Source organism: Carlito syrichta, unplaced genomic scaffold (genome assembly GCF_000164805.1).
Source record: "Carlito syrichta isolate Samal-C Ts95f unplaced genomic scaffold, Tarsius_syrichta-2.0.1 Scaffold308807, whole genome shotgun sequence".
NCBI classification, from domain to species: Eukaryota; Metazoa; Chordata; class Mammalia; order Primates; family Tarsiidae; genus Carlito; species Carlito syrichta.
Genome location: NW_007252903.1, coordinates 160,463 through 182,577, shown reverse-complemented (window position 1 = coordinate 182,577; position 22,115 = coordinate 160,463). Strand labels below are relative to the sequence as shown.

Here is a 22,115-nt window from a genome sequence, read left to right as displayed (position 1 = left end):
TTGGGCCCTACCCCAGCTGGACTGAATCAGAAACTCTAGAAGTGAGGTCCAGCTATCTGGGTTTAACAAGCCCTCCAGGGGATTCTGATGCAGGCTCAAGTGTGAGAACCACTGCCACTTAGGTGCTGAATGACCTTGTGCAGATCCACAACTTCTCTAAGCCTTCGTTTCCTCATTTGTGAAATATTAAATGTACTAACCACATAGAGTTGTGATAATGAAATGGCATGATACATATAAATACCTCAGTACATAGTAAACACTTCATAAATATCCATTTTTATTATTAAGCAAACTGTCCTTTGTCTTACAAATTCTTTTAAGTTTGGGATGTTTGGGTTTTTGCAATGTTAAGTGGAAACCATTGAGTTACGCCATCTTAAATGGCTCAAAGCTTACCTGCTCAACTAGTCTTATTTTTCAATCCATCCCAATCAACTGGAACAACACACATTTACTCCTACATAACTTCTTATCTCTGTGCCTTCACTATTCCTGTTCTACCTATCCAGAATACCTTTCAATGTTCTCCCCACACAGTCCAAATCTTACTTCTCCCAAAAGTATCAGCTCTGTTCTGCTCCTTCCCTGAAGTCTTGCCTGACCACTCTTGGCCAAAAGAATCTGCCCTTCTCTAAATGTTATCATCTGTGTTGCAGGATGTAACCCCTAAGCATGTGTGTGCATGCTATCTGTGGTTTTAATTTCATATCTTGTCTCTTTAATTATAATGAAAGCTCCTGGGAAACAGAGATGGTACCTTATAGTTCTTTTTAAACCTCTTCCTGAGTCATCCTCTGGTATATGCTGAAGGAATGAATGAACGAACACATTTCTATGGCAGAAATCAGTCTTTTAAAGACATACTTGAGACATTTTTTTTTAAATGCAGACTTTTAAGAATGGTAATAAAGACAGTAGCTTAGGTTTCTGTAAACCTTCGTGGTTTAAAAAAAGCTTTGTTACTTTTAACCAAATCTAGTTGTCACAAAAAAACTTGTGAAGCAGGTAGTGTTGTCCCTGTTTTGTACATAAGGAAACAAGTTCCGATATTTCTAGTGACTTACTCAAGACTGTAACACTAATAAGTAGCAAAGCTGGGGCTCAAACTGCTGCATCTTTTCTTGGTTACTTTGGTTGGTCTTGTTTATCACGGTTAGTGTTGACCCTTCTTGTACTGTGCTATCATGTCTAAATCCAATTCTCCGACTGAAAGCAAGTACTGCTTAGATAATGACCGGCCTTTCTGATACTTTATGTCAAGGCAGGGCCCATTTGGGAAACAAGAAATCCAACCTCACCTGGTGTTCCTAAGCGGGCCTGAGCAATGGTCAGTTTTTCATGAGGTGCTTGGCACTGGCAGCTGGTTTCATCTGCAAATGGGGCAGGTGCAGTCAGGGTCTAGAAGGGAAAAAGAAAAAGGGAATATAGTCTGACAAACTTTCCTTGGGCATTAACTTCCACTGAAGTTTTATTTTCGCTGGCTACACAGGTATGATTAAGAAGTTGAATACATCTGCTGAGTCTCTCAGAGACATATTGTACTGTTAGAAATAAAGATAGGGCACCGTCACTGAAACATTTTTTAACTGATGCTTCGGAAATAATAAAAGCTCTTTAGTGTCTACTATATGCCAGGTACCATATTGTACTACTCTGGTATTCTCTCTTTTAGGTCTCATAACCCCCTACGATGGATAGATATTTCTATACTTCTAGAGTACAGAATAATACTATCCATAATTCACAAAAAAGGAAACCAAGTTTCAGCAAGGTTAAGAAATATGCCAAGACATGCCCTTGGAAAGTCACGAGGTCCAGTTTTGAACATTTCACAACCAACGAGAGTAGTCTTCAAACATTTAGACTCACCCACACCCAGAAGACTTGGCTGGAAGGAATGCCATACTCAGAAGTATGACATGACATCGCCTATATTTCACACACACCAGCCTGGCCAATTGCAAACTCTGATGTCTCTTCAGGCCAAAGGCCACCGTGGTTATCTATGCCCTGGGAGGGCCTAAAAGCACAGTGATTCAGGCAGGCTGCAGATAACTGCTCCTGCGATAGCTTCAACAGTCACCAAAGACTTGAGGCCCCACCCCAGGCAGCTTGGATTGGGGCTCTGGGGAACATTGTGAGAAAGATGTAGTCACTTGGAAGCCTACCCAGGAAGTGGGCCTGCAGTTTTTAGTCAGCCTCAGAAAATGGAAACCTCACTCTCTCCAGACAAACGGAGACAAAGCTAGTGGTATTTTTGTAAACAAGGCGAATGTAATCCAGAGTCGTCCATCTGTAGTCTTTAACTATGCCATTGCCACAGTCACCACTACACCATCTTTGTTATTTTTAAAGCTGAAGTTGGGCCGGGCTCGGTGGCTCACCCTGTAATCCCAGCACTTTGGGAGGCCGAGGCGAGTGGATTGCCTGAGCCTGCGCGTTTGATACCAGCCCAGGCAACTTGGTGAGACCTTGTCTCTACAATAAATAAAAAAATTAGCCGGCCATGGTAGTGCACGCCTGTAGTTTCAGTTACTTGGAAGGCTGAGGCAGAAGGATCGCCGGCATCCAGCAGGTTGATGCTGGGGTGGCTGTGAGCGTGCCACTGCACTCCAGCCTGGGCAATGGAGCAAGACTCCAAATCAAAGTATATAAATAAATAAAATAAAAAGTAATAAAGCTTAAGTTGACTAGTCACTGTAAATATTCCTCACACTGCTTCATGAATTGTTTCTTAGAGATGGAGACAGGTGTTCCTTAACTTGGGAGGACTAGATGAAGAATAAGTCATCCATTTGAGCAGGTGTTGTGACCTACTCTGTCATTCACTCACTCGCTCATTCAAATATATGTCAGGCACTATCTTAGAAGTAGGGTTAAGACCAGGGTTAAGGCCAGTCCTTGCCCCTGAGACGCTCCCCTTCTCTGCACTGACAAGAACTGATTCTAGCCTTGCCCCCATCCCCTCTACCCATTGCAGCATCTGGAAGTTGGATTCTTGCCCTGGTACTGTTTGCAGACCTCCCAGTTGCCTGAGACTTTCTTAGTTTCCGCCTTCTTCAGGGCTCCAGAAGCAAGCCAAAATTTGGGACAAGGATTCAGGAAACTTGAGTCCACTATTGGTTCATTTTCAGATACAGTAAGTTGATCTTATGAGCTATGGTGGGCCAGAGCAGCATTTGTAATGTGGCAAAGGGATGCAGAGACAAGAGCAGAAATTGGAGCCAAATAACCACGGTTCAGATTCCCTTTCCAGCTCTTACTGACCATGTATTTTAATTTGGTTCTTTTGATCGAAAGGAACTGACACTCACTAAAGTTAGTTCAAAGGATGAAAGATTTATTTTAAGGCTACCCTGGCACAGAAACTGTGACAAAGGAGGAAAGGGGCAGAACATGGTCCCACAGTGCCAGGGTGCTCTGCACAGACTTGGCTGCTCTTTGCATGCGTTTGTTTCTGTCCCACCCCCATTTACCCTGTTTCCTTCCACTACATTGAAGTCTCTGCTTGCCTTCCACACCTCCCACAACTTCAGCTTGAATATGGTCGGTCCATCACAGCTTCCTCAGCCTCTCTGCAACACACTCATTTGACAACTTTTGATTACACCTTTCAGCACCAGCTCCTGGGCCTACCAACTTACTGCCTCTTTCTATGTTTCCCAATTCAACTTCCTAAGGAAGAATCTGATTGGCCAAGCTCATCCTTTCAAATCAGGTTACAACCAGGACTGGCTGGCTTTGGGTCAGGCACCCATATTAGGGCTGAATAGATGTAGCGAGGAAAGCCATGTGTGGCCTGTTATTGACACTTTACCAGGAGCTATACTTAGGACAAGAAATATATTTGACTTTGTGTGCTTAAAAGCAAGTTCCTTAACTTATATGAACCTCAGTTTCATCTGTAAAATGAATAACTGTCTTACAGGGTTGTGAAAAATAGAAATAATATGTGTAACATACCTGATACTCAATAAATTAGTATTATTACTACTGTTATTATGCAGTATACGCCATAATCTATAATGTAGTTCCCCACAGAAACAAGCAAAATGACTCACAAATGGACTTTTAGAACATAAGGAAAATGGGTAAGTGAATTGGCAAATGGGATTAGCTTATATTAATGATTCATTACCTTTATGTAAGCAGTGAACCTTTTCCACATAATCTAAAATAAATTACTATTTGGAGATCTTTTATGTGCTAGTCACAACATTAATTAGAGAGATAAGGTGTTGCCATTTTCCAAAAAAGGGATATTCTAGAGGGTGTGAAATCTGGCAGTTAAAGCAGAGATAGAGAAAACTGTAAAGCAACAGTAGTTAGTTACTCAAAGGTCAAGCAAAGGTTTACATGCACTGGCATTTTATTCTTAATTATTATGGCCTAGAAGTAGGAAAGAGAGAGAACCAAAGAGATGGAAGGCAGGGAAAGTCCTAAATACATGAGTGTGCTTGTGTATACTTGTGTGACCATCTTTAATAGCAGTTGACGGCCGGGCTCGGTGGCTCAGCCTGTAATCCCGTGCTTTGGGAAGCCGAGGTGAGTGGGTTGCCGGAGCCTGCGGGTTCGAGACCCGCCTGGGCAACTTGGCGAGACTCATCTCTACAATAAATCAAAAAAATTAGCTGGGTGTGGTAGCGTGCCTGTAGTTCCAGCTACTTGGAAGGCTAAGGCAGAAGGGTCACCAGAGCCCAGCAGGTCGAGGCTGCAGTGGCTGGGAGCAGCCACTGCAATCCAGTCTGGGCAACAGAGTGAGACTCCGACTCAAAAAAAAAAAAAAAATAGCAGTTGACATGGAGGAGGGATATTTCTTGTTATATACAATGCACTGTGCTTGGAATGGGGAGAATGCAAAAATAAATGGACCATAACCTTGCTCTCCAAAACATTACATTCCAAAGCAAGGCAGAATACTCCTTGAGTTGAGGATCAAATTCTGCATTCAGGAAGACTTTGGTTAAAGCCCAGCTACCGCCAACCAACCCTGTGACCTGAGGCAATATTCTTTCAGTTCAAACACCTTCAAAAACTTCTTCTTCTCTGAGTCAGAACAAATCATTTGATTTATAAGGAATTCTATGTTCTTCAGGTTCTGTCTGTTCCACATATTACGGGCAGGCAGACCAACTTCAGGACAATGTGAGTAAGATAGCCAGAGGTTTCCAGAAGGGGCAAGGACTGGGTCAACTTGACCTTCAGGCTATGTATCAGGCCTGCAGGGGACCAAGGCCCCCATCTATTTCTCACCATTTACCAAAGCTGGGATGATTCCAGAGATCCTCTTGTCTAGGCATAAGACATAAAGCTAAGGCCCAATAATGTAACATAATGGCTAAACCTTTGAGTGCCTTCTAACTGTCATGTATGCATCTATATGCTAAGCACTTTAAATGTATTTGCTCATTTAATTTGTACAACTCTGTGAGGTATGTACTGTCTCCACTGAACTCCATTGAACTGTATAGAAATGGTCTTCACACCAAGCGACAGTAAGAAGCAACAAAAATGGTAGATTCCTGACTCAGTGACCCTTTTGACTCCCGTTGAACTGAGGAAACCCTCAGGATTCTTAGATAACAGGTATAGAGAGAACTCAAAAAAAGATACTGCCAGCACTTTGGGAGGCGGAGATGAGAGGATTGCCTCTGCCCGGGGTTTCGAGACAAGACTGGGCAACATGGCGAGACCTCATCTCTACAATAAATCAAAAAATTAGCCAGGCGTGGTAGCGCATGACTGTAGTTCCAGCTACTGGAAGGCTGAGGCGGAAGGATCGCCGGAGCCCAGCAGGTCGAGGCTGCGGTGGCCGTGATCATGCCACTGCACTCCAGCCTGGGTGACAGAGTGAGACTATGACTCAAAAAAAAAAAAAGAAAAAGATACTGGACTTCTTGATAAATAGAGAAGGAGGGGACTCAAACAATTAATTGAAGAAATAAAAGCATGTAACTATATTTTTGCCTAGACTTAGTGAAGCAGGTCAGACGACTTACATGTAATTACTGGCAATCCTTAGCTTAGACTCTACGTCAGCCAGATCACCTATTCTACTATTTATTAACACATGCTATATGTTTAATATTCACTCATAAATGGACCCTGAACATTTATCATAATACTATAAGAAAGGAATTGGCAGTAGTGGGACACTGCCAGGGGAGGGGGGGGCACATAACATCAACAAAGGAACCCACACTTTACCTGTGTGACGACCACGTATGTATCTAACCCTCATTTGTACCCCACATTTTAAAAATAAAATATTTTTTTACAAGTCTGGTGTTTGGGAGAAAAGACTAGGCTAGAGATACAGGTTTAGAAGCCAACAGAGTAGAAGTGACATTTAAAGCCATGAGGCTAGATTTGCTCATTCAGCTAAGGGCATGGGTGCAGGTAGGAGAGGTCCAGTTTGTCAAATGAGGAGAAACTGTTTATTTATTTATTTATTTTTTAGTTGGAGTTCTCACCCTGCCACCCAGGCTGGAGTGCAGTGGCACCCTCACAGCCACCGCATCTTCGACCTGCTGGGCTTAGGTGATCCTTTAGCCTCAGCTTTTCAAGTAGTTGGAACTATAGGCAAGTGCCATATTGCCCGGCTAAATTTTTGTTTGTTTGTTTGTTTTTTTGAGTTGGAGTCTCACTCTGTTGCCCAGACTGGAGTGCAGTGGCCGCTCCCAGCCACCACAGCCTCGACCTGCTGGGCTCCGGCGATCCTTCCACCTCAGCCTTCCAGGTAGCCGGAATTACAGGCATGCGCTACCATGCCCGGCTGATTTTTTGATTTATTGTAGAGATGAGGTCTCGCTGCCCAGGCGGGTTTCGATCCCGCGGGCTCAGGCAATCCACTCACCTCAGCTTCCCAAAGGCGTGGGATTATAGGCTGAGCCACCGAACCCGGCTTAAATTTTTTTTACTGTAGAGATGAGGTCTCAACAAGTTGCCCAGGCCAGTCTTCAACCCATGGGCTCGGGCAATCCTCTCGCCTTGGCCTTCCAAAGTACTGGGATTATTGACGTGAGCCACTACACCCTGCCGAAACTGTATATTTATCCTCAGTCTCTTCCCACAATTAGGGAAGCTCCACGAAAATGAGGACATGGTCTGTCATACTCATTGCTGTATCTCTACTTCTTTTTTTTTTTTGAATTGGATTCTCACTCTGTCGCCCAGGCTGGAGTGCCGTAGCACACTCACGGACACCCCAGCGTCGACCTGCTGGGTCCCGGAGATCCTTCTGCCTCAGCTTTCCAAGTAGCCGGAACTACAGGCGCAAGCTACCATGCCCAGCTGATTTTTGATTTATTGTAGAGACGAGGTTTCGCCAAGTTGCACAGGGTGGTCTCGAACCCAAGAGCTCAGGCAATCCACTCACCTCAGCCTCCCAAAGTGCTGGGATTACAGGCTGACCCACCAAGCCTGGCCTTTTTTTCTTTTTCAAATTTTTTAATTTTAAAGATGTGGGGTCCAATTCAGGCTTAGGTATACAAATGTTCATTATGCAGTTACCCTTGGTGTTGGGGTGTGCTCCCCCCACTCCTGGCAGATTCCCACTACTGCCAATCCCGCCCCCCACTCCCAGCAGTTTCCCACTGCTGCCAATCCATTTCTTGTAGTATTATGATAATTGCTTAAGGTCTGCTTATGAGTTAGAACATGTGATACTCAGTTCTTTGTTTCTGTGATAGATCACTCAGTATTATAGACTCTAAGTCCATCCAACTTGCTGTGAAGTTCATAATTTTGTCCTTCTTTATGGCTGCGTAATAGCCCATCATGTATATATGTACTGCATTTTTTAAATCCAGTGCTTTTTTGATGGGCAGCACAGTTGGTTCCATGTTTTTGCTATTGTGAACAATGCTGCAATAAACATACATGTGCAGGTATCTTTTTCATAGCGTGATTTGAATTCCTCCAGGTATATTCCCAGTAGAGGATTGTGGGGTCATATGGAAGGTCAATTTTTAGATCTTTTAGGAATCGTCACACTGTTTCCCACAGAGGTTGTATTAGTTTACATTCCCACAAACAATGTAGAAGTGTCCCCTTTTCCCCACATCCTCTCCAGCCATATGTTGCTTTTTGAGTTATTGATGATGGCCATCCTGACTGGAGTTAGGTGGTATCTCAGTGTTGTTCTAATTTGCATTTATTTGATGACTAGTGAGGCTGAGCATCTTTTCATGTATCTGGCTGCTCTTATGTCTTCTTAGGGCAATAACTGGCATACAGAGGGTCCTGAAATATTTGTTGAATGGGGGGACTTAAAGTCACTGGAGAGGGAATGATTACTGGCAAAGACAAAAAATAGGCTTTAAATTCAATAATAAAATAAATAAATTTATCAATGTTTTATAATTTGCTTTTATCATTATCATAATATATATTATAGAAAATGGCAAAATTAAGAGAGGAAAACAAGTCACCAATGATTCCACTTCCCAGAGATGACCATTTTTAACTCTTTCTTTCTATATTTCATTTCAGGCTCTCTGATATGTCAAATATGGATATTAATAACCTTAGAAACTTCCTGCAGAGACAGTTTTTTTCACTCAATATATCATGATTATCTTATAATGTCATTTAAATAGTTTTCAATCTCACTAATTGTAATAACTGTAAAATATTCCTAGCCGGGTGTGGTAGTGCACGCCTGTAGTTCTAGCTACTTGGAAGGCTGAGGCGGAAGGATTGCCGGAGCCCAGCAGGCCGAGGCTGAGGTGGCCAGGACCTTGCCACTGTGCTCCAGTCTGGGTGACAGAGTGAGACTCCAACTCAAAAAAAAACCAAAAAAAAAACCATTCCACTAAATAGAAAAAAAACTATTATTTAAATACTTCTCTATAGGTGAATATTAACTTATTTATACTTTAAATATAATTATTCAGATATAATTATTTTAAATTGTAAATATAATTAATATAACTTAATATCTATACTATAACTAAGATAAATAACGTTCTGAACGTAATTCTGAACCTCTGATTGTTTCCTTAGGATAGATGCCTAGGAGCTGAATTACTTAGATCAGGGATAGAACTTTTTTTTTTTTTTTGAGTTGGAGGCTCACTCTGTCGCCCAGACTGGAGTGCAGTGGCCGCTCCTGGCCACCGCAGCCTCAACTTGCTGGGCTCCAGCTGATAGAACATTTTAAAGATAAATATTTGAAGAATACTTTAACATGTATTGGTAAATTACCTTGTACAAAAGCTGTATCATTTATACTCACATTACAATGCATGAAAGCACCTATCTTGCTGCCATCTCACTGGCATTAAGTATTATCTTTGTAAATTTTATAGACCAAAAAATGGCATCACACTGTTTTGATTTGCATTATTTTGATTACAAGAAAGATTGAACATTTTCAAATGTTTATTAGTCATTTGTATTTTCTGCAGAGAATAAACTGTCCTTTGCCCATTTTTTATTGTTGAGAATAAGTATTTTGAAGTTGGTTAAAAGCAAAACAATAGCACAGTTAAAATTGTCTTAAATATCTTTTACAAAACATATCTTTCAACTTTATTTAGGGTTCCCTTATAAGAAGTTCATGTTTTTAGCCAGTGTGTGAATGCCTGCAATGTAGGTCAGGCTAGTAAGTACTGCCCTTTGGGTAATCAGGGATCAGAATTTTTATTATGCCTTAGGGATATAGGCCTCCTTAAAGCAATGACCACCCATAAACCGTAACTCCCTCCCTTGTGGCCACCTTCTAAACCCGACAACAGTGAGTGAATTTCAAATAGCTAGAAGACTCATAGTACTATAAATAAAACCAAATTTCATTGATTCTGAAATGTATATCTCCACCACCCCCACAACATTTTAACATCTCTGAGACTAGGAATGACCTTACAATAGATGTTGTCTTAAAATTAGTGCTGGACATTTTTTTCATATTGTAACACCTCTAAAATGGAAGTGCCACTCACAATTAATAGCATCTTAGATTCATGAAATGCATAGATGCATTTCAACAGAAAATAGTCTTCACCTAGAGATTTAAAAATTTCAAAATTCCATACCCGAAATCATTTTTTCTTAGGCAATTGAGCTTAAGAAGTTTATAATGAACATCAATAACAATTTTATATGGTAGTCTCATCTCACCTACTTCCCTAAAGGACTTGAGGTGACTTAAAAAAAGAATACTTTTTTTTTTTGAGTTTGAGTCTCACTCTTGTCACCCAGGCTGGAGTGCAGTGGCATGTTCATGGCTAACCGCAGCTTCAACCTGCTGGGCTTAGGCGATCCTTCCACCTGAGCCCTCCAAGTAACTGGAACTACAGATGGACACCACCATACCTGGCTAGTTTTTGTGATTTATTGTACAAGCAGGGGTCTTCTCACTAACTTGCCCAGGCTGGTCTTGAACCCTCGGGTTCGGGCAATCCTCTCACCTAGGTCTCCCAAAGTGCTGGGATTACAGGCTGAGCCACCGCGCCTGGCCAAAATTTGAAAGTTTAAAATAGTTATGAGATCTGGGATGAGAAGGAGAAATATGTGTTTTTTTTAAAAAAAGGTCAGGCATGAAAAGAAGCCACAGTAATGCATATCATGGTCCTCTACATTTCAGAGAGGTGGACCACAAAAATGGCTTTAAGCACTCAGCAATCACAGCAAAGAGGAAAACAACGTTAATATTATCCTTAAGCACAAGACAAAATAGCTATCGAGGAAAAGCACAGCGTTTCCTGATGCTAAGTTCTGAGAGAAATTTCTCCTGTAGTGGGATTTCCTCCTAGAGAGTGCGCTGGATGATGCTGTAGCAACACCAACACTGACATACTCAACAACGGCCCCTTGATAAAGACAGTCCTGTTTTTTATGTTTGTCTCCATAGCACCTTCCATGTAAGGCAGAGCCGCAGAACCAAAAAGCAGTTCAGAAAAGCATTTTCACTGGGGCCAAACATTCTCCATAATGTCTGGATCCAAGGGTAAGATTCAGAATACCTAGATTGGTGTTTTCGTATGTGGGATGGACAAGACAATCCATTGGAGAGCAACACTAGCACTTACACAGCAGGCCCTCGAAAAATATCATTTCATTCAATGGTCTTTCATTATAATGTTGATGGAAAAAGACAATTTGACTCTGAGCCAGGGCTACCGTCAGTGTGGAGTTTGCACATTCTCCCCATGGCTGTGTGGGTTTTCTTCAGGTACACTGGTTTTCTGCCATATCCCAAAGCTGTGAAAGTCAGGTTCATTGGTGTGTCTACATTATCCCAGTGTGAGTGAGTATGTGAGTGCACCCTGCAGTGGGATGGTGTCCTGTCTTGGTTGGTTCCCACCTGGCTCCTTGAGCTGCCAGGATGGGCTCCAGCAACCTGCACTGGAATAAGCAGCTAAATAATTCCTTTATTTGTTTTTTATTAATTTTTCTTAAATGTATGTATAACTCACATGTATTCAATGTTCAACAATATTAGATGTGCTTTGGTTTTTATTTAGGAGTTTGATGTTGGAGTGTCTTCTCTCTCCGTGTAGTTATTGACTTGTGGTAACTTGCCTGAACCAGCCAAGTCCACTCCTGCTCCAAAGAAGGGCTCCAAGAAGGTGGTGACTGAGGCCCAGAAGGATGGCAAGAAGTGTAGGCATGGCCACAAGGAAAGCTATTCCATGTGCATTTACAAGGTACTGAAGCAGGTCCGTCCCAACACTGGCATCTTGTCTAGAAGGCCATGAGCATCATGGTGCATTTCAACAAGAGCTTAACCATCACCTTCAGGGAGTTTCAGATCCCTTGTGCCTGCTGCCACCTAGGAAGCTGACCAAGTACAAGATGTCTGAGAGTGCCAAGCCCATCACCAAGTACACCAGCTCCAAGTGAACAGCTTCTTCTACTGTCAAAAACCAAAGGCTCTTATCAGACCACTTAAGTCAGGCACAGAAAGACAAATATCACGTTCTCACTCATGTGGAGGCTAAAATAGTTGTTTACATAGAAGTAGAGAGTGGAATGATAGCTATCAGAGGCTAGGAGGGTGTGTGGCTTGAAGGGGGATAAAGAGAGTTTGGTTAATGAGTACAAACATTCAGTATCTAACTGTATGAAGGAATAAGTTCTAATGTCTGACAGCAGAGTAGGGCGACTATAGTTAACAAAAGTGTATTGTGTATTTCAAAATCACTAGAAGAGAGAACTTGAAATATTCCCCAAACATAGAAATGATAAATACACAAGATGATGGATGTCCTAAATATACTGACTATCTATCATTATACATTCTATGCAGGTAATGAAATTTCACATGTACCCCCATAAATATTTACAAATAGAATGCATCAGTACAAATGTTTTAAGAGAAGTTGGGTGATGTTTTTGTGATCTGAAATATGCCATAGAAACGTAACTCTTGTTTATATTGATTGGCCTATAGTAAAATTGGTTTCATGATATACCTTATTTTGCTTAAAGTTTCAATTCCCAAGAATCTACTGACAACATCAGGTGAGGACTTATTATATTTATTTTTCATGTCAAAAAAATTACTAATATCTAATTCTAATATATAGATTCACGCCGGTGTCCCATTTCTGTCAGCATGAAGTACATGAGGTGTCCTAAAGGAAAAGTTCAAATTGGGTAGCCTGGGTCATCTGATATTTTTTCATTTGCTTTCTTTTTTCAAAAAATTTTTATTATCAAGATGTGGGGTACATTTCAGGGTTAGGTATACAAACATTGATTATGCAGGTGCCCTTGGTGATGAGGTATGCCCCTCAACTGCCAATCCCACCCTCCCTCCCCTGACAGTATATTGCAGTTCACTTGGGCCTGGATAAATGCATCTGTGGATTATATTATCTAGCTTAAACTAACCAATGAACACAAGACCAGTAGGTGGCTTAAAACATTTCCTGCAGCTGGGCTCGGTGGCTCAGCCTGTAATCCCGCGCCTTTGGGAGGCTGAGGTGAGTGGATTGCCTGAGCCCGCGGGTTCGAGACCTGCCTGGGCAGCGAGACCTCATCTCTACAATAAAGCAAAAAAAATCAGCCGGGCGTGGTAGCACATGCCTGTAATTTCGGCTACTTGGAAGGCTGAGGCGGAAGGATCGCTGGAGCTCAGCAGGTCGAGGCCAAGGTAGCCGGGAGCAGCCACTGCACTCCAGTCTGGGTGACAGAGTGAGACTCCAACTCAAAAAAAAACCAAAAACATTTCCTGCAATGAAAGAGGAAAGTAAAGAGGATAGAAGCACAGGTGAACAACAAGAAAATGGCAGAGCTGACCCTTCAACTCCAGTATGAGTTCTGCATCAGCCACTCATCAGGTATGAAAAATGACAACCGGCCAGGCTCGGTGGCTCAGCCTGTAATCCCAGCGCTTTGGGAGGCCGAGGAGAGTGGATTGCCTGAGCCCACGGGTTCAAGACCCTTCCAGGCAACTGGGCTCTACAACAACAACAACAACAACAAAATTAGCCGGGCATGGTAGTGCGCGCCTGTAGTTCCGGCTACTTGGAAGGCTGAGGTGGAAGGATCGCTGGAACCCAGCAGGTCGAGGCTGTGGTAGTCGGGAGCGTGCCACTGCACTCCAGCCTGGGCGACAGAGTGAGACTCCAACTCAAAAAAAAAAAAAAAAAAAAGAAAAGAAAAATGACAACCTGGTCTGATCTGAAAACAGCTGAATTGAAAATTATCACACAGGAGACTATTAGAAAAGGACAAACATATGGACTTCGCAGCAACTTGGATAGATTTAAGAGTCGATCATACTCAGTGATCTATCACAGAAACAAAGAACAGAGTACCATATGTTCTCACTCATAAGTGGACCTTGAACAATTATCATAATACTATAAGAAAGGAATTGGCAGTAGTGGGAAACTGCCAGGTTGGGAGCGGGGAGGGTTTGGCAGTTGAGGGAAACTGCCAGGGGAGGGAGGGGCACACCTCATAAATAAGGGTACCTGCATAATGAACATTTGTATACCTAACCCTGAATTGTACCCCACATCTTTATAATTAAAAAAAAGAAGACTATTAGAAATATCTGCCACTATTGGCATTAAACCTCACCTTGATCATATATTGTACCTTGAGATATTAACTAATGATGGTACGAAGTTATTGTAATTAACATGATATTTTAAAATGAAGCATCCAAAGCATGAAGACAAACTTCTACGATTTTTTCAAGTTTAATGTTTCGATCTTTGAATCATGTGATACTCAATCAAGTATTTCACAAAATACTGTTACATGTCATGATAAACGTTTAGAAGCCTTTGAGCTTCCATAATTTAATAAAGAAAAAACAAAAGTCCCATACTCTTGAGAAAACATCTGTTCTTCATGCCACGGTAAAACTAGCTGCTCTAATATGTAGGAAAAAATTGATGTCAAACTAAAATGCATCCCTTTGTCAGCAATATATTTAGAAGACATATAGAAAACACTGTTGAAGATTGGAAGAAACAAGCATTAGAACAAATTATGCAGTGTGGGAGGTTTGCTATACAGTTGGATGGAAGTACAGATATTTCTAACCCGTCTCAGCTTGCGGTAGTTGCTAGATTCTATTTCAATAATAAAACCCCTTTTTTCTGAACCACTAAAGGAAGGATATTCCAAAGAAGACACATTCTGCAAAGTGAATGAATTATTTGACAAAAATAATATTTTACAGGGAAACTGTCTAAGTGTAACTACCAATGAGTTGATTGCTCTGTCTCTGGGCCCCGATCTCTCGCCTATTTGTCTCAATACCTCTCTGTCTTCTACCTCTATTGACACTCTAAATGTTGTTCCTCAGGGTTTCTTCCTGGAAGATGAGGTAAAGTAGATTAACATAACCCATTTTCATGTAGAGAAAGGCAGATATAGGGAGATTTCTAATAGCTTTAATTACTGCTCTTCTAGTTCTCCCTCTCCAAAACCCTAATAGGACGATCCTGGGTCAGCTATTTTCTAGAATTTACCCTGTAGCAGGATTATTCTGGGGTACTTTTGCTATCTAACCAATGCCATCCATTTCCTTGAGTCCTGAAACTGACTGTGAGGCCAGGCCATTATTGGACAAAGCATATAAGTTAAGTACCATGGATTTTAATTCTCAGATTACCTGACTAGAGCTAGACCAGTCCTAGAAATAAGGAAAGTTTAGTTCAAGTGCTCACCTAGGCTCTCTTTGGGACTGAATATATTAGCCCCTGAAAGAGCTGAGCATATTGATGCTCTGTTGGGGACAAAAGCTGCAACTTGGGTGGGATCTGACACCATTCCTTAGGGTATTATCTATTAGATCACCAGAATTATTTGGAAAGGGGAGATATGTTTACTTTCTCCATTACTGTGGTCAGGATATCTCTAAACTTTCTACTAAAGAATAATATACACACAGAAAAGTACACATATCCTAAGTGTACAGCTCAATGGACTTTCACAAGCTGAGTACAGACAGCATCCAGATCAGGTAATTGACCATTTTACTTTGCCTATTTTACTTTATATTTTACAAAAATGGAATCATGTAGTACATATGAGTTTGTGTTTGACTTCTTTTATTTAATATTATATTTGTGAGATTCATCCATATTCTTGCAGGTGGCTGTAGCTCCTTCATTCTCATTGCTATCCAGCATTACATTGTGTGAATTTTTTATAATGTATTCATTCATTCTGTTTCTGCTGGGTATTTTGATAGTTTCCAGTTTGGGGTTATTATGAATAATGCTGCTAAGCACACCCTAATGCAAGTTGTTTTTTTTTTTGCTGACCATATGTACAAATTTCCTAGGAGTAGAACTCCTGGGTCAAAAATGTTTACTTTGAATTTCTAATTTTACTACAAAGAGCCTAGATATCTGATCTGTTTCTACTCTGGGTCCTGAACACAGAAGTTATGACTGAGAGGGCTCAATACGGCATCTCTCAAAGTGCATTCTGGGAGCTTAAGCAGGCAATTCTTTGCTCACTGATGTTTAAGAACTATGTGTAATGGAAACAGGGGGCTTTAGAAGTCAGACAAACCTAATTTTAATCAGTTAGTATTTGATCTTTGGAAAATTACTTAATTCTTGACTTCCTTACTTATGAGGAATATGTTCTTATGTCATGGGTCTGCAGCCTGGTTAAATGCGATAACACATACAGAACATTCAACATAGTGCCCTACACAGGGTACACTAAGAGTTGTTGTTCCACTCCCTGACTTGCCCACAGAGAAAAGGGAGTGAGACTTCTAGCCTTGAACCCAGTATAGAACAATTACCTTATAACTAAGCAATTTGGAGGTACAGTGGAATTTATTATTATGTGACTGTGCCTGTAGTCAACATTAGGTGCACTAGAGATGAAGCACAGACGCCCGTGTGTGTCGGGAATGGGCTGTCAACATCATTTGGTTAACAATGGACTGTACACATCATTCATGATGCTTCTATTAGCCTATTGTTGTTGTTGTTATTTTTCTTAAATGACAGTTTAAATAACCCTCAGAGTCCTTTTACACTGATGTCAGGTTCAGCGTGCATGAATTACCGAGTGGAAAACAAAAACGCCAAGTCAAAGACTTTGGTGGGAGGGAGGAGATTATATGAAAATGAATCCTGCTCAATAGGCTAGCCCCGTGTGGCCCTGCACATTATTATACAGGTGCACACTACCAGGGCTCACTGCTTTATTTTCTAATCACTGTGTTTTCAAGTCTCCCTTCAAGATTGTTGAGTGCTAAACTGTCTCTTTATCCCCAAGCAAGGTCAGCTTGCTAGCCTCCCATACAACCTGGTTCATGCTGGGATAAAGAGGAAGGTAGGAATGTTAAAACAATAATGCTATGGTCTGAGGCCAGCAACGGGTAATCAGAGCCTAGTAAGGTAGAGGCTGTTACCTGGAAGATTATTGGAAGGAAACAGGCTTAGCTTGCAATGACTTCATTTGTTCCTACCTTCCTTTCTTTTTCCTTTTCATTCTGCCCCTAGTGATCTGACAGAATAACTCTTTTTCTACATTTATTTCCCTAAGGGTCACTAAGAAGCTTTGTGTGGGCATCCACCAGAGGCACAGAGTTTCAAAACTATGGCCTGACCCATTGCTGAACTTTAACCCCAAGTACTAAGCTTATATGGATAGCATCAGTTAATAAAAGCCCTAGAGTTCAATGACATACTGCCATGCCTCAAAGAAAGCCCAATGTTTCAAATTTCCATATTATGAAAAAGATAAATTAGGAAGCTACTGTTCACATTAAGAAGAGATTCAACATAGGTGTCTTTAAACAATGAATAGAACATTCCAAATATGATTTGGAATACATTCAATCTCCCTGAGGAAGCATCTGAAGAACAAAGAAGACAGCAGAAGTGGTTTGTGCAACATCAGTGTAAAACTCCAAAGTGCCTTGTGAACATTTATTATTCATATTTAGCCAGTGTGTCTTACCATAAGATCATTCAAACTGTTTTTATCCCAAATGAATAAAACCAAAAGGAAGTGAGCAGTGGGGTAACCCTGACTTTTGGTAGGAACATCAGGTCGAACAGAGCACACAGAAACCATGTTCCATGGCAATAAAAACTAGAGTCACAATCTAAGGACTAGAGTTCATATAGCCAACCCATTGTGGGTGATATAACTAGAGTCCAGAGAGGACAGTGATTTGCTTAAATTCACACAATAACTCAATGACAAAACTGAGACTGGAATGAAACTGCAGGCTCCAGTGAGTAGAGACCAAATTTCAGCATATTTGTCTTATTAGCACCCAGTCCTTTCGCTATGGACCAGTCCAGCTCTCCCGGCCAGATCTAGATTTGCCTTGATGGGGATTGGTATGGAGTTCCAGAGATCAATTTGCTCTAATTACTACATCTCATCAGATATCAGCCCAGCCTTTCCACCTCTCCCTACCTCCCCACCTCCCCACTACCAGGTCTCAGGAGGGGAAATACCTTGGGGACAAACACAACTTCCCAGGCTATCCCAGAATTCACTTCTGCACCAGCCAGAACTAAGTCACCATGACTTTGCCTCCACCTTCACAGGTAAAACAGGCTATCAGATAGAGATGACTTCAATTTTCAGTACCCTTCCTCTTATAACATATTCTTACTCAGATCATCCTTGCCAGCTTCCTCACCACCACAGTGGGAGAGGTGTCTTTTTGCTCCCTGAAGTCAATCCTTCCACTTGTGCAGTGGAGTCCAACCCCTCCAGCCTAAGGGACATTCTTTATCAGTTGTCCCCATCACCTTCACCCTCTCCTCCCACTGGCACTTTCCTATTTACGTATAAGTGCAAGTTGCTACCATCTTAAAAGAATGAGCCAAACAAAAACTTTTACATCTTGGATGAATAAAAGTATGGAAGAATGGAAGGAAAGAAAGATGAAGGAAAGAATGAAGAATTTTTTAAAAAGCTAGCCTTTATTGACTCTAAGCACTGATTTATCCTCCTCTGGGAACTATACAGCCTATCTGCTTTCTCTCTCAGTCAAGCTTCTACTTCCCTACCTCCTTGGGGCTCCTCAATTTACTGCCATCTGGCCTCTGCTCCCATTTCTTCACTGAAATATTACCATTGTCCTCTTCTTTCTAAATTCAAAGGAGACTTATCCCTTACATCTTATTTGATCTCTCTGCTACATCTGGTTCTATTGGACATTCACTCCATGAAACTTACCCCACTCTTGGTCCCCTGATCTCCCAGCTATTTAGGAAATACCTCTCTGTCTTCTTTTCATGATCCTTCTTCCATTGGCTCTTTATATGGTCTACCTCAGGTTTCATCCTGGAAAGATTCTTGGATAAAGAAAGTAGATTAACTTAACCAGCTTTCATGTAGATATAAGGAGAGGTCTATAAATTTAATTACAGATCTTATATTTTTCCTCTTTAAGAACCTGATAGGATGCCTCAGGGTCAGTCACTTTCTAAAATTAGCCCTGTAGTAGGATTATATTGAGGGACTCTTCCTAACTAACCATTTCCATCCACTTCCTTCTTAGTCCAGAAACTGACTCAATTTCACTCTCATTAGTTTCACTGCCTTCCATCTCCTTCATGCAAATCTTCCAGATCTACATCTCCAGCTCACAACTCTCTCCTGAGTTCCAAAACATTAACTAGACACCTCCAAGTAGAAGTCCCTATGATAGCTCCAACATAACTCTCACAAACTCTTCTCCCCTGGTTCTCCCATCTCAATGATGGCACCCACCGACTAGGGTCAGAAAACTGAGCCTTTCTTGATCTTCCCTTGACTCCTGGGCCATTTACCTCCTTAGTGTCTTCATATCCATCCAATTGTCTCCTTTCCTACTGCCCTTCCATAATTTCAAATCATTAACTTTCATTCTAGATTACTGTAACAGCCTCCTAACTAAAACAGAATAGGATAGCATAGAAAATATAAGAGTGCAAAACATGAAGTACAGAAAAGTGATGTTTGGTTTTAGTTATGACTGCATATATATATATATGTATATATGTATACATATATATATGTATATATATGTATACATATATATATGTGTATATATATATATACTCTGTGCATTGTGAAAAGTATCATTGTGGGTTGTCAGAGCTCATCCTGCATAGGGCTGGGTAGGTGTCTGAGCTCCCTCTAAAGCCACATATGACCAATGAGCACTCAGAAATTAGCTAGCCTGAATTGAGATGTGTTGCAAACATAACAAACACATTGGATTTCAGACTTTGTATGAAGAATGTAAAATATCTCATTAATAGCTTTTACATTGATTGCATGTTGACATGATAATATTTTGGATATATTATGTTAAATAGAATATATCATTAAAATTGGCCTCATCTTCGAGTGGATTTCCTGAGCCCGTGGGTTCAAGACCCACCCGGGCAACTTGGCGAGACCTCATCTCTACAATAAATCCAAAATTAGCCGGGCATGGTAGCATGCACCTGTAGTTCCAGCTACTTGGAAGGCTGAGGTGGAAGGATCGCTGGAGCCCAGCTGGTCAAGGGTGCGGTGGCCAGGAGCGTACCACTGCATGCCAGTCTGGGCAACAGAGTGAGACTCCAACTCAAAAAAAAAATAAATTAAAATTGGCCTCATCTTGTTTTTATTTTTAAAACTGTGGCCACTAGAAAATTTTAAATTACAAATGGGGCTCACATTGTATTTCTATTGGACAGTGCTGCCCTAGAGGCTGGAATATGCCACCCACAACAGGAGCTTAAGATCCCCTCAAAAGCAGACTGATCCTTTCCATGTTTTGGGGTCAGCAGGTGGAATCTGTTTTTCAAATACAGGGACTTGTCTTAACTTGAAGATCAGGTTAACAGAGTCCTTCCCGCTGGGAAGTACTTCTGTACAATGAATGAAATACAGCTTTTAAGAAAGTCTAATATATTAAATTCAGACTTACAAAAAAGCTCTCTTAAGGGATTTCAGCATCCTGGCATGCTTCCACATACCAAACTACTACCTTCTATTAAATGGAAATGATCTGTAAGGGCAAGGGCTATGCATTCACTTCTTTTATTGCTCTCCACAGCACCTAGTGCATTGCTGTGTCTAGAAGTTGTTAACCACCTGGCTGACTGTAGATCCCATGGATAGGGGATGGTAGGAGATAGTAGGGGTTGGTAGGGGGCTGAGTTTTTTCTCAATTACCTTCTAAAGCTCTGCATCACTGAATACTTTAAACCTCCCTCACTGCCTGATTGAGGATATATGCATGCACCCTTTCCATTTCTATATGCTTAAACACCAAAATAAAACAATGAAACTACCCATCTTATATTTGATTTGGGTTTATTTCTTCCAGAAGGAATTTAGTATTAGGCAAATGAGGGGTTGGAGGGGAGAGGTAGTGAGAGAACAGCCTTAAAAGAATGAAAGAAACGAATTCATTGATTCTTATACTCAATACACCTGACTATTATCAATCTGCAAGAAATGGATGTTGCATTTGGATGGAGACCAGCAGGAAGATGTCTAATAATAAGCTTGGGCAGAATTCCAACTGACCACAGTAAATGTCCAAGGAAGCGCATGTTTGTTTATTTTCACCAGTACAGCACATTGAGTGTCTGGTTTTTAAAAAGTATGCTGCTCTGGGTGGCTAACTAGATGGTAATATTAGTAAAGGAAGCCATTGATGTCTCTGGAAATCTGGTAATCTTTTTGAGCACTAGCAGATGAGCATCCTACCTCCCAACTGACATAATGCACCTTCTGCAAGACAGCAGTCTCTTGGCACTGCTCCACTTTGAAGTAAAGCCCAAAATGAACTCCTGCTAACATGGCATATTGAACCAGCCCTTTTTTATTTCCAAGGCCTTCTCAGTTGATCCATGGTACATCCATCTTCATGGAAGTGGCCATTGCAGGCTACAATTACAAATTCCTTTGGACAGCAGAATGCACCCCTAGAAGAACTTGACCAAGGTCATTAGTCAAAGCCTCAAGCATACAACTTTCAGGGTGGCTGGGGCTTGTTAGAAAGGGTCTATGGAGCACCTGCTGGGCCCAGAGGATTTGTCTAGGCATAATCTGAGGGCTGGGGAGATATGAGGACACAGTCCTTGCCCACAGAAGTCCTCATCCTTCAGGAGTTAGGTTTCCAAGGAGTGCTGTTACATCATATCACCCAAGGTCACTCAGCTTCTCTTCTTGACAGTTAAGCTTAAAAGTCATCTTACATCATGTTTAAGCAGGAAAATAGTAAAGAGCAGAAAACAAATCAAGGATCAAGAATAAACGTTGTAACAATGGAAAGAAGAGTTCTCAGAAACATCTTAAACCAGACCACTATGGCAAAATGAAAAGAGTAATAAGATTGCATTCCTAAAAGATCTATCATAAAACCTAGCTAATATTTTATTTCTTTTCTAATTTATTTCTCAGTGTTATTTCACTCTATTTACTCCTCTCCTTTCTTATATTTTCTTCCAATGAAGAATAAGGCAGGTAGAAAATTTGCATGTTTTCTATTCAGAAAAATTTCCCCTTGAAACACAGTTCAGTCATATTCTCAATATCATTATCAATTTGCTATTTGCAGGGATCTAAAATATAGATTGCGTTAAAGTCCTATTTATGTTTTTTTGGTTTTTGTTTTTGTTTTTGTTTTTGAGTTGGAGTCTCACTCTGTCGCCCAGACTGGAGTG

General features: G+C 41.1%; 1 protein-coding gene across 3 annotated transcripts in view; it reads right to left on the bottom strand.

The window, feature by feature from the left end:
• PCYT1B (phosphate cytidylyltransferase 1, choline, beta) overlaps positions 1-22,115 on the bottom strand; it is a 114,788-nt gene that overhangs the window by 58,942 nt on the left and 33,731 nt on the right. For all 3 annotated transcript variants that reach the window (XM_021716416.1, XM_008065820.1, XM_021716417.1), the window contains exon 2: positions 1,302-1,401. In XM_021716416.1, coding sequence (XP_021572091.1) covers positions 1,302-1,401 — 100 coding nt within the window. The remainder of the gene's footprint in view (positions 1-1,301; positions 1,402-22,115) is intronic.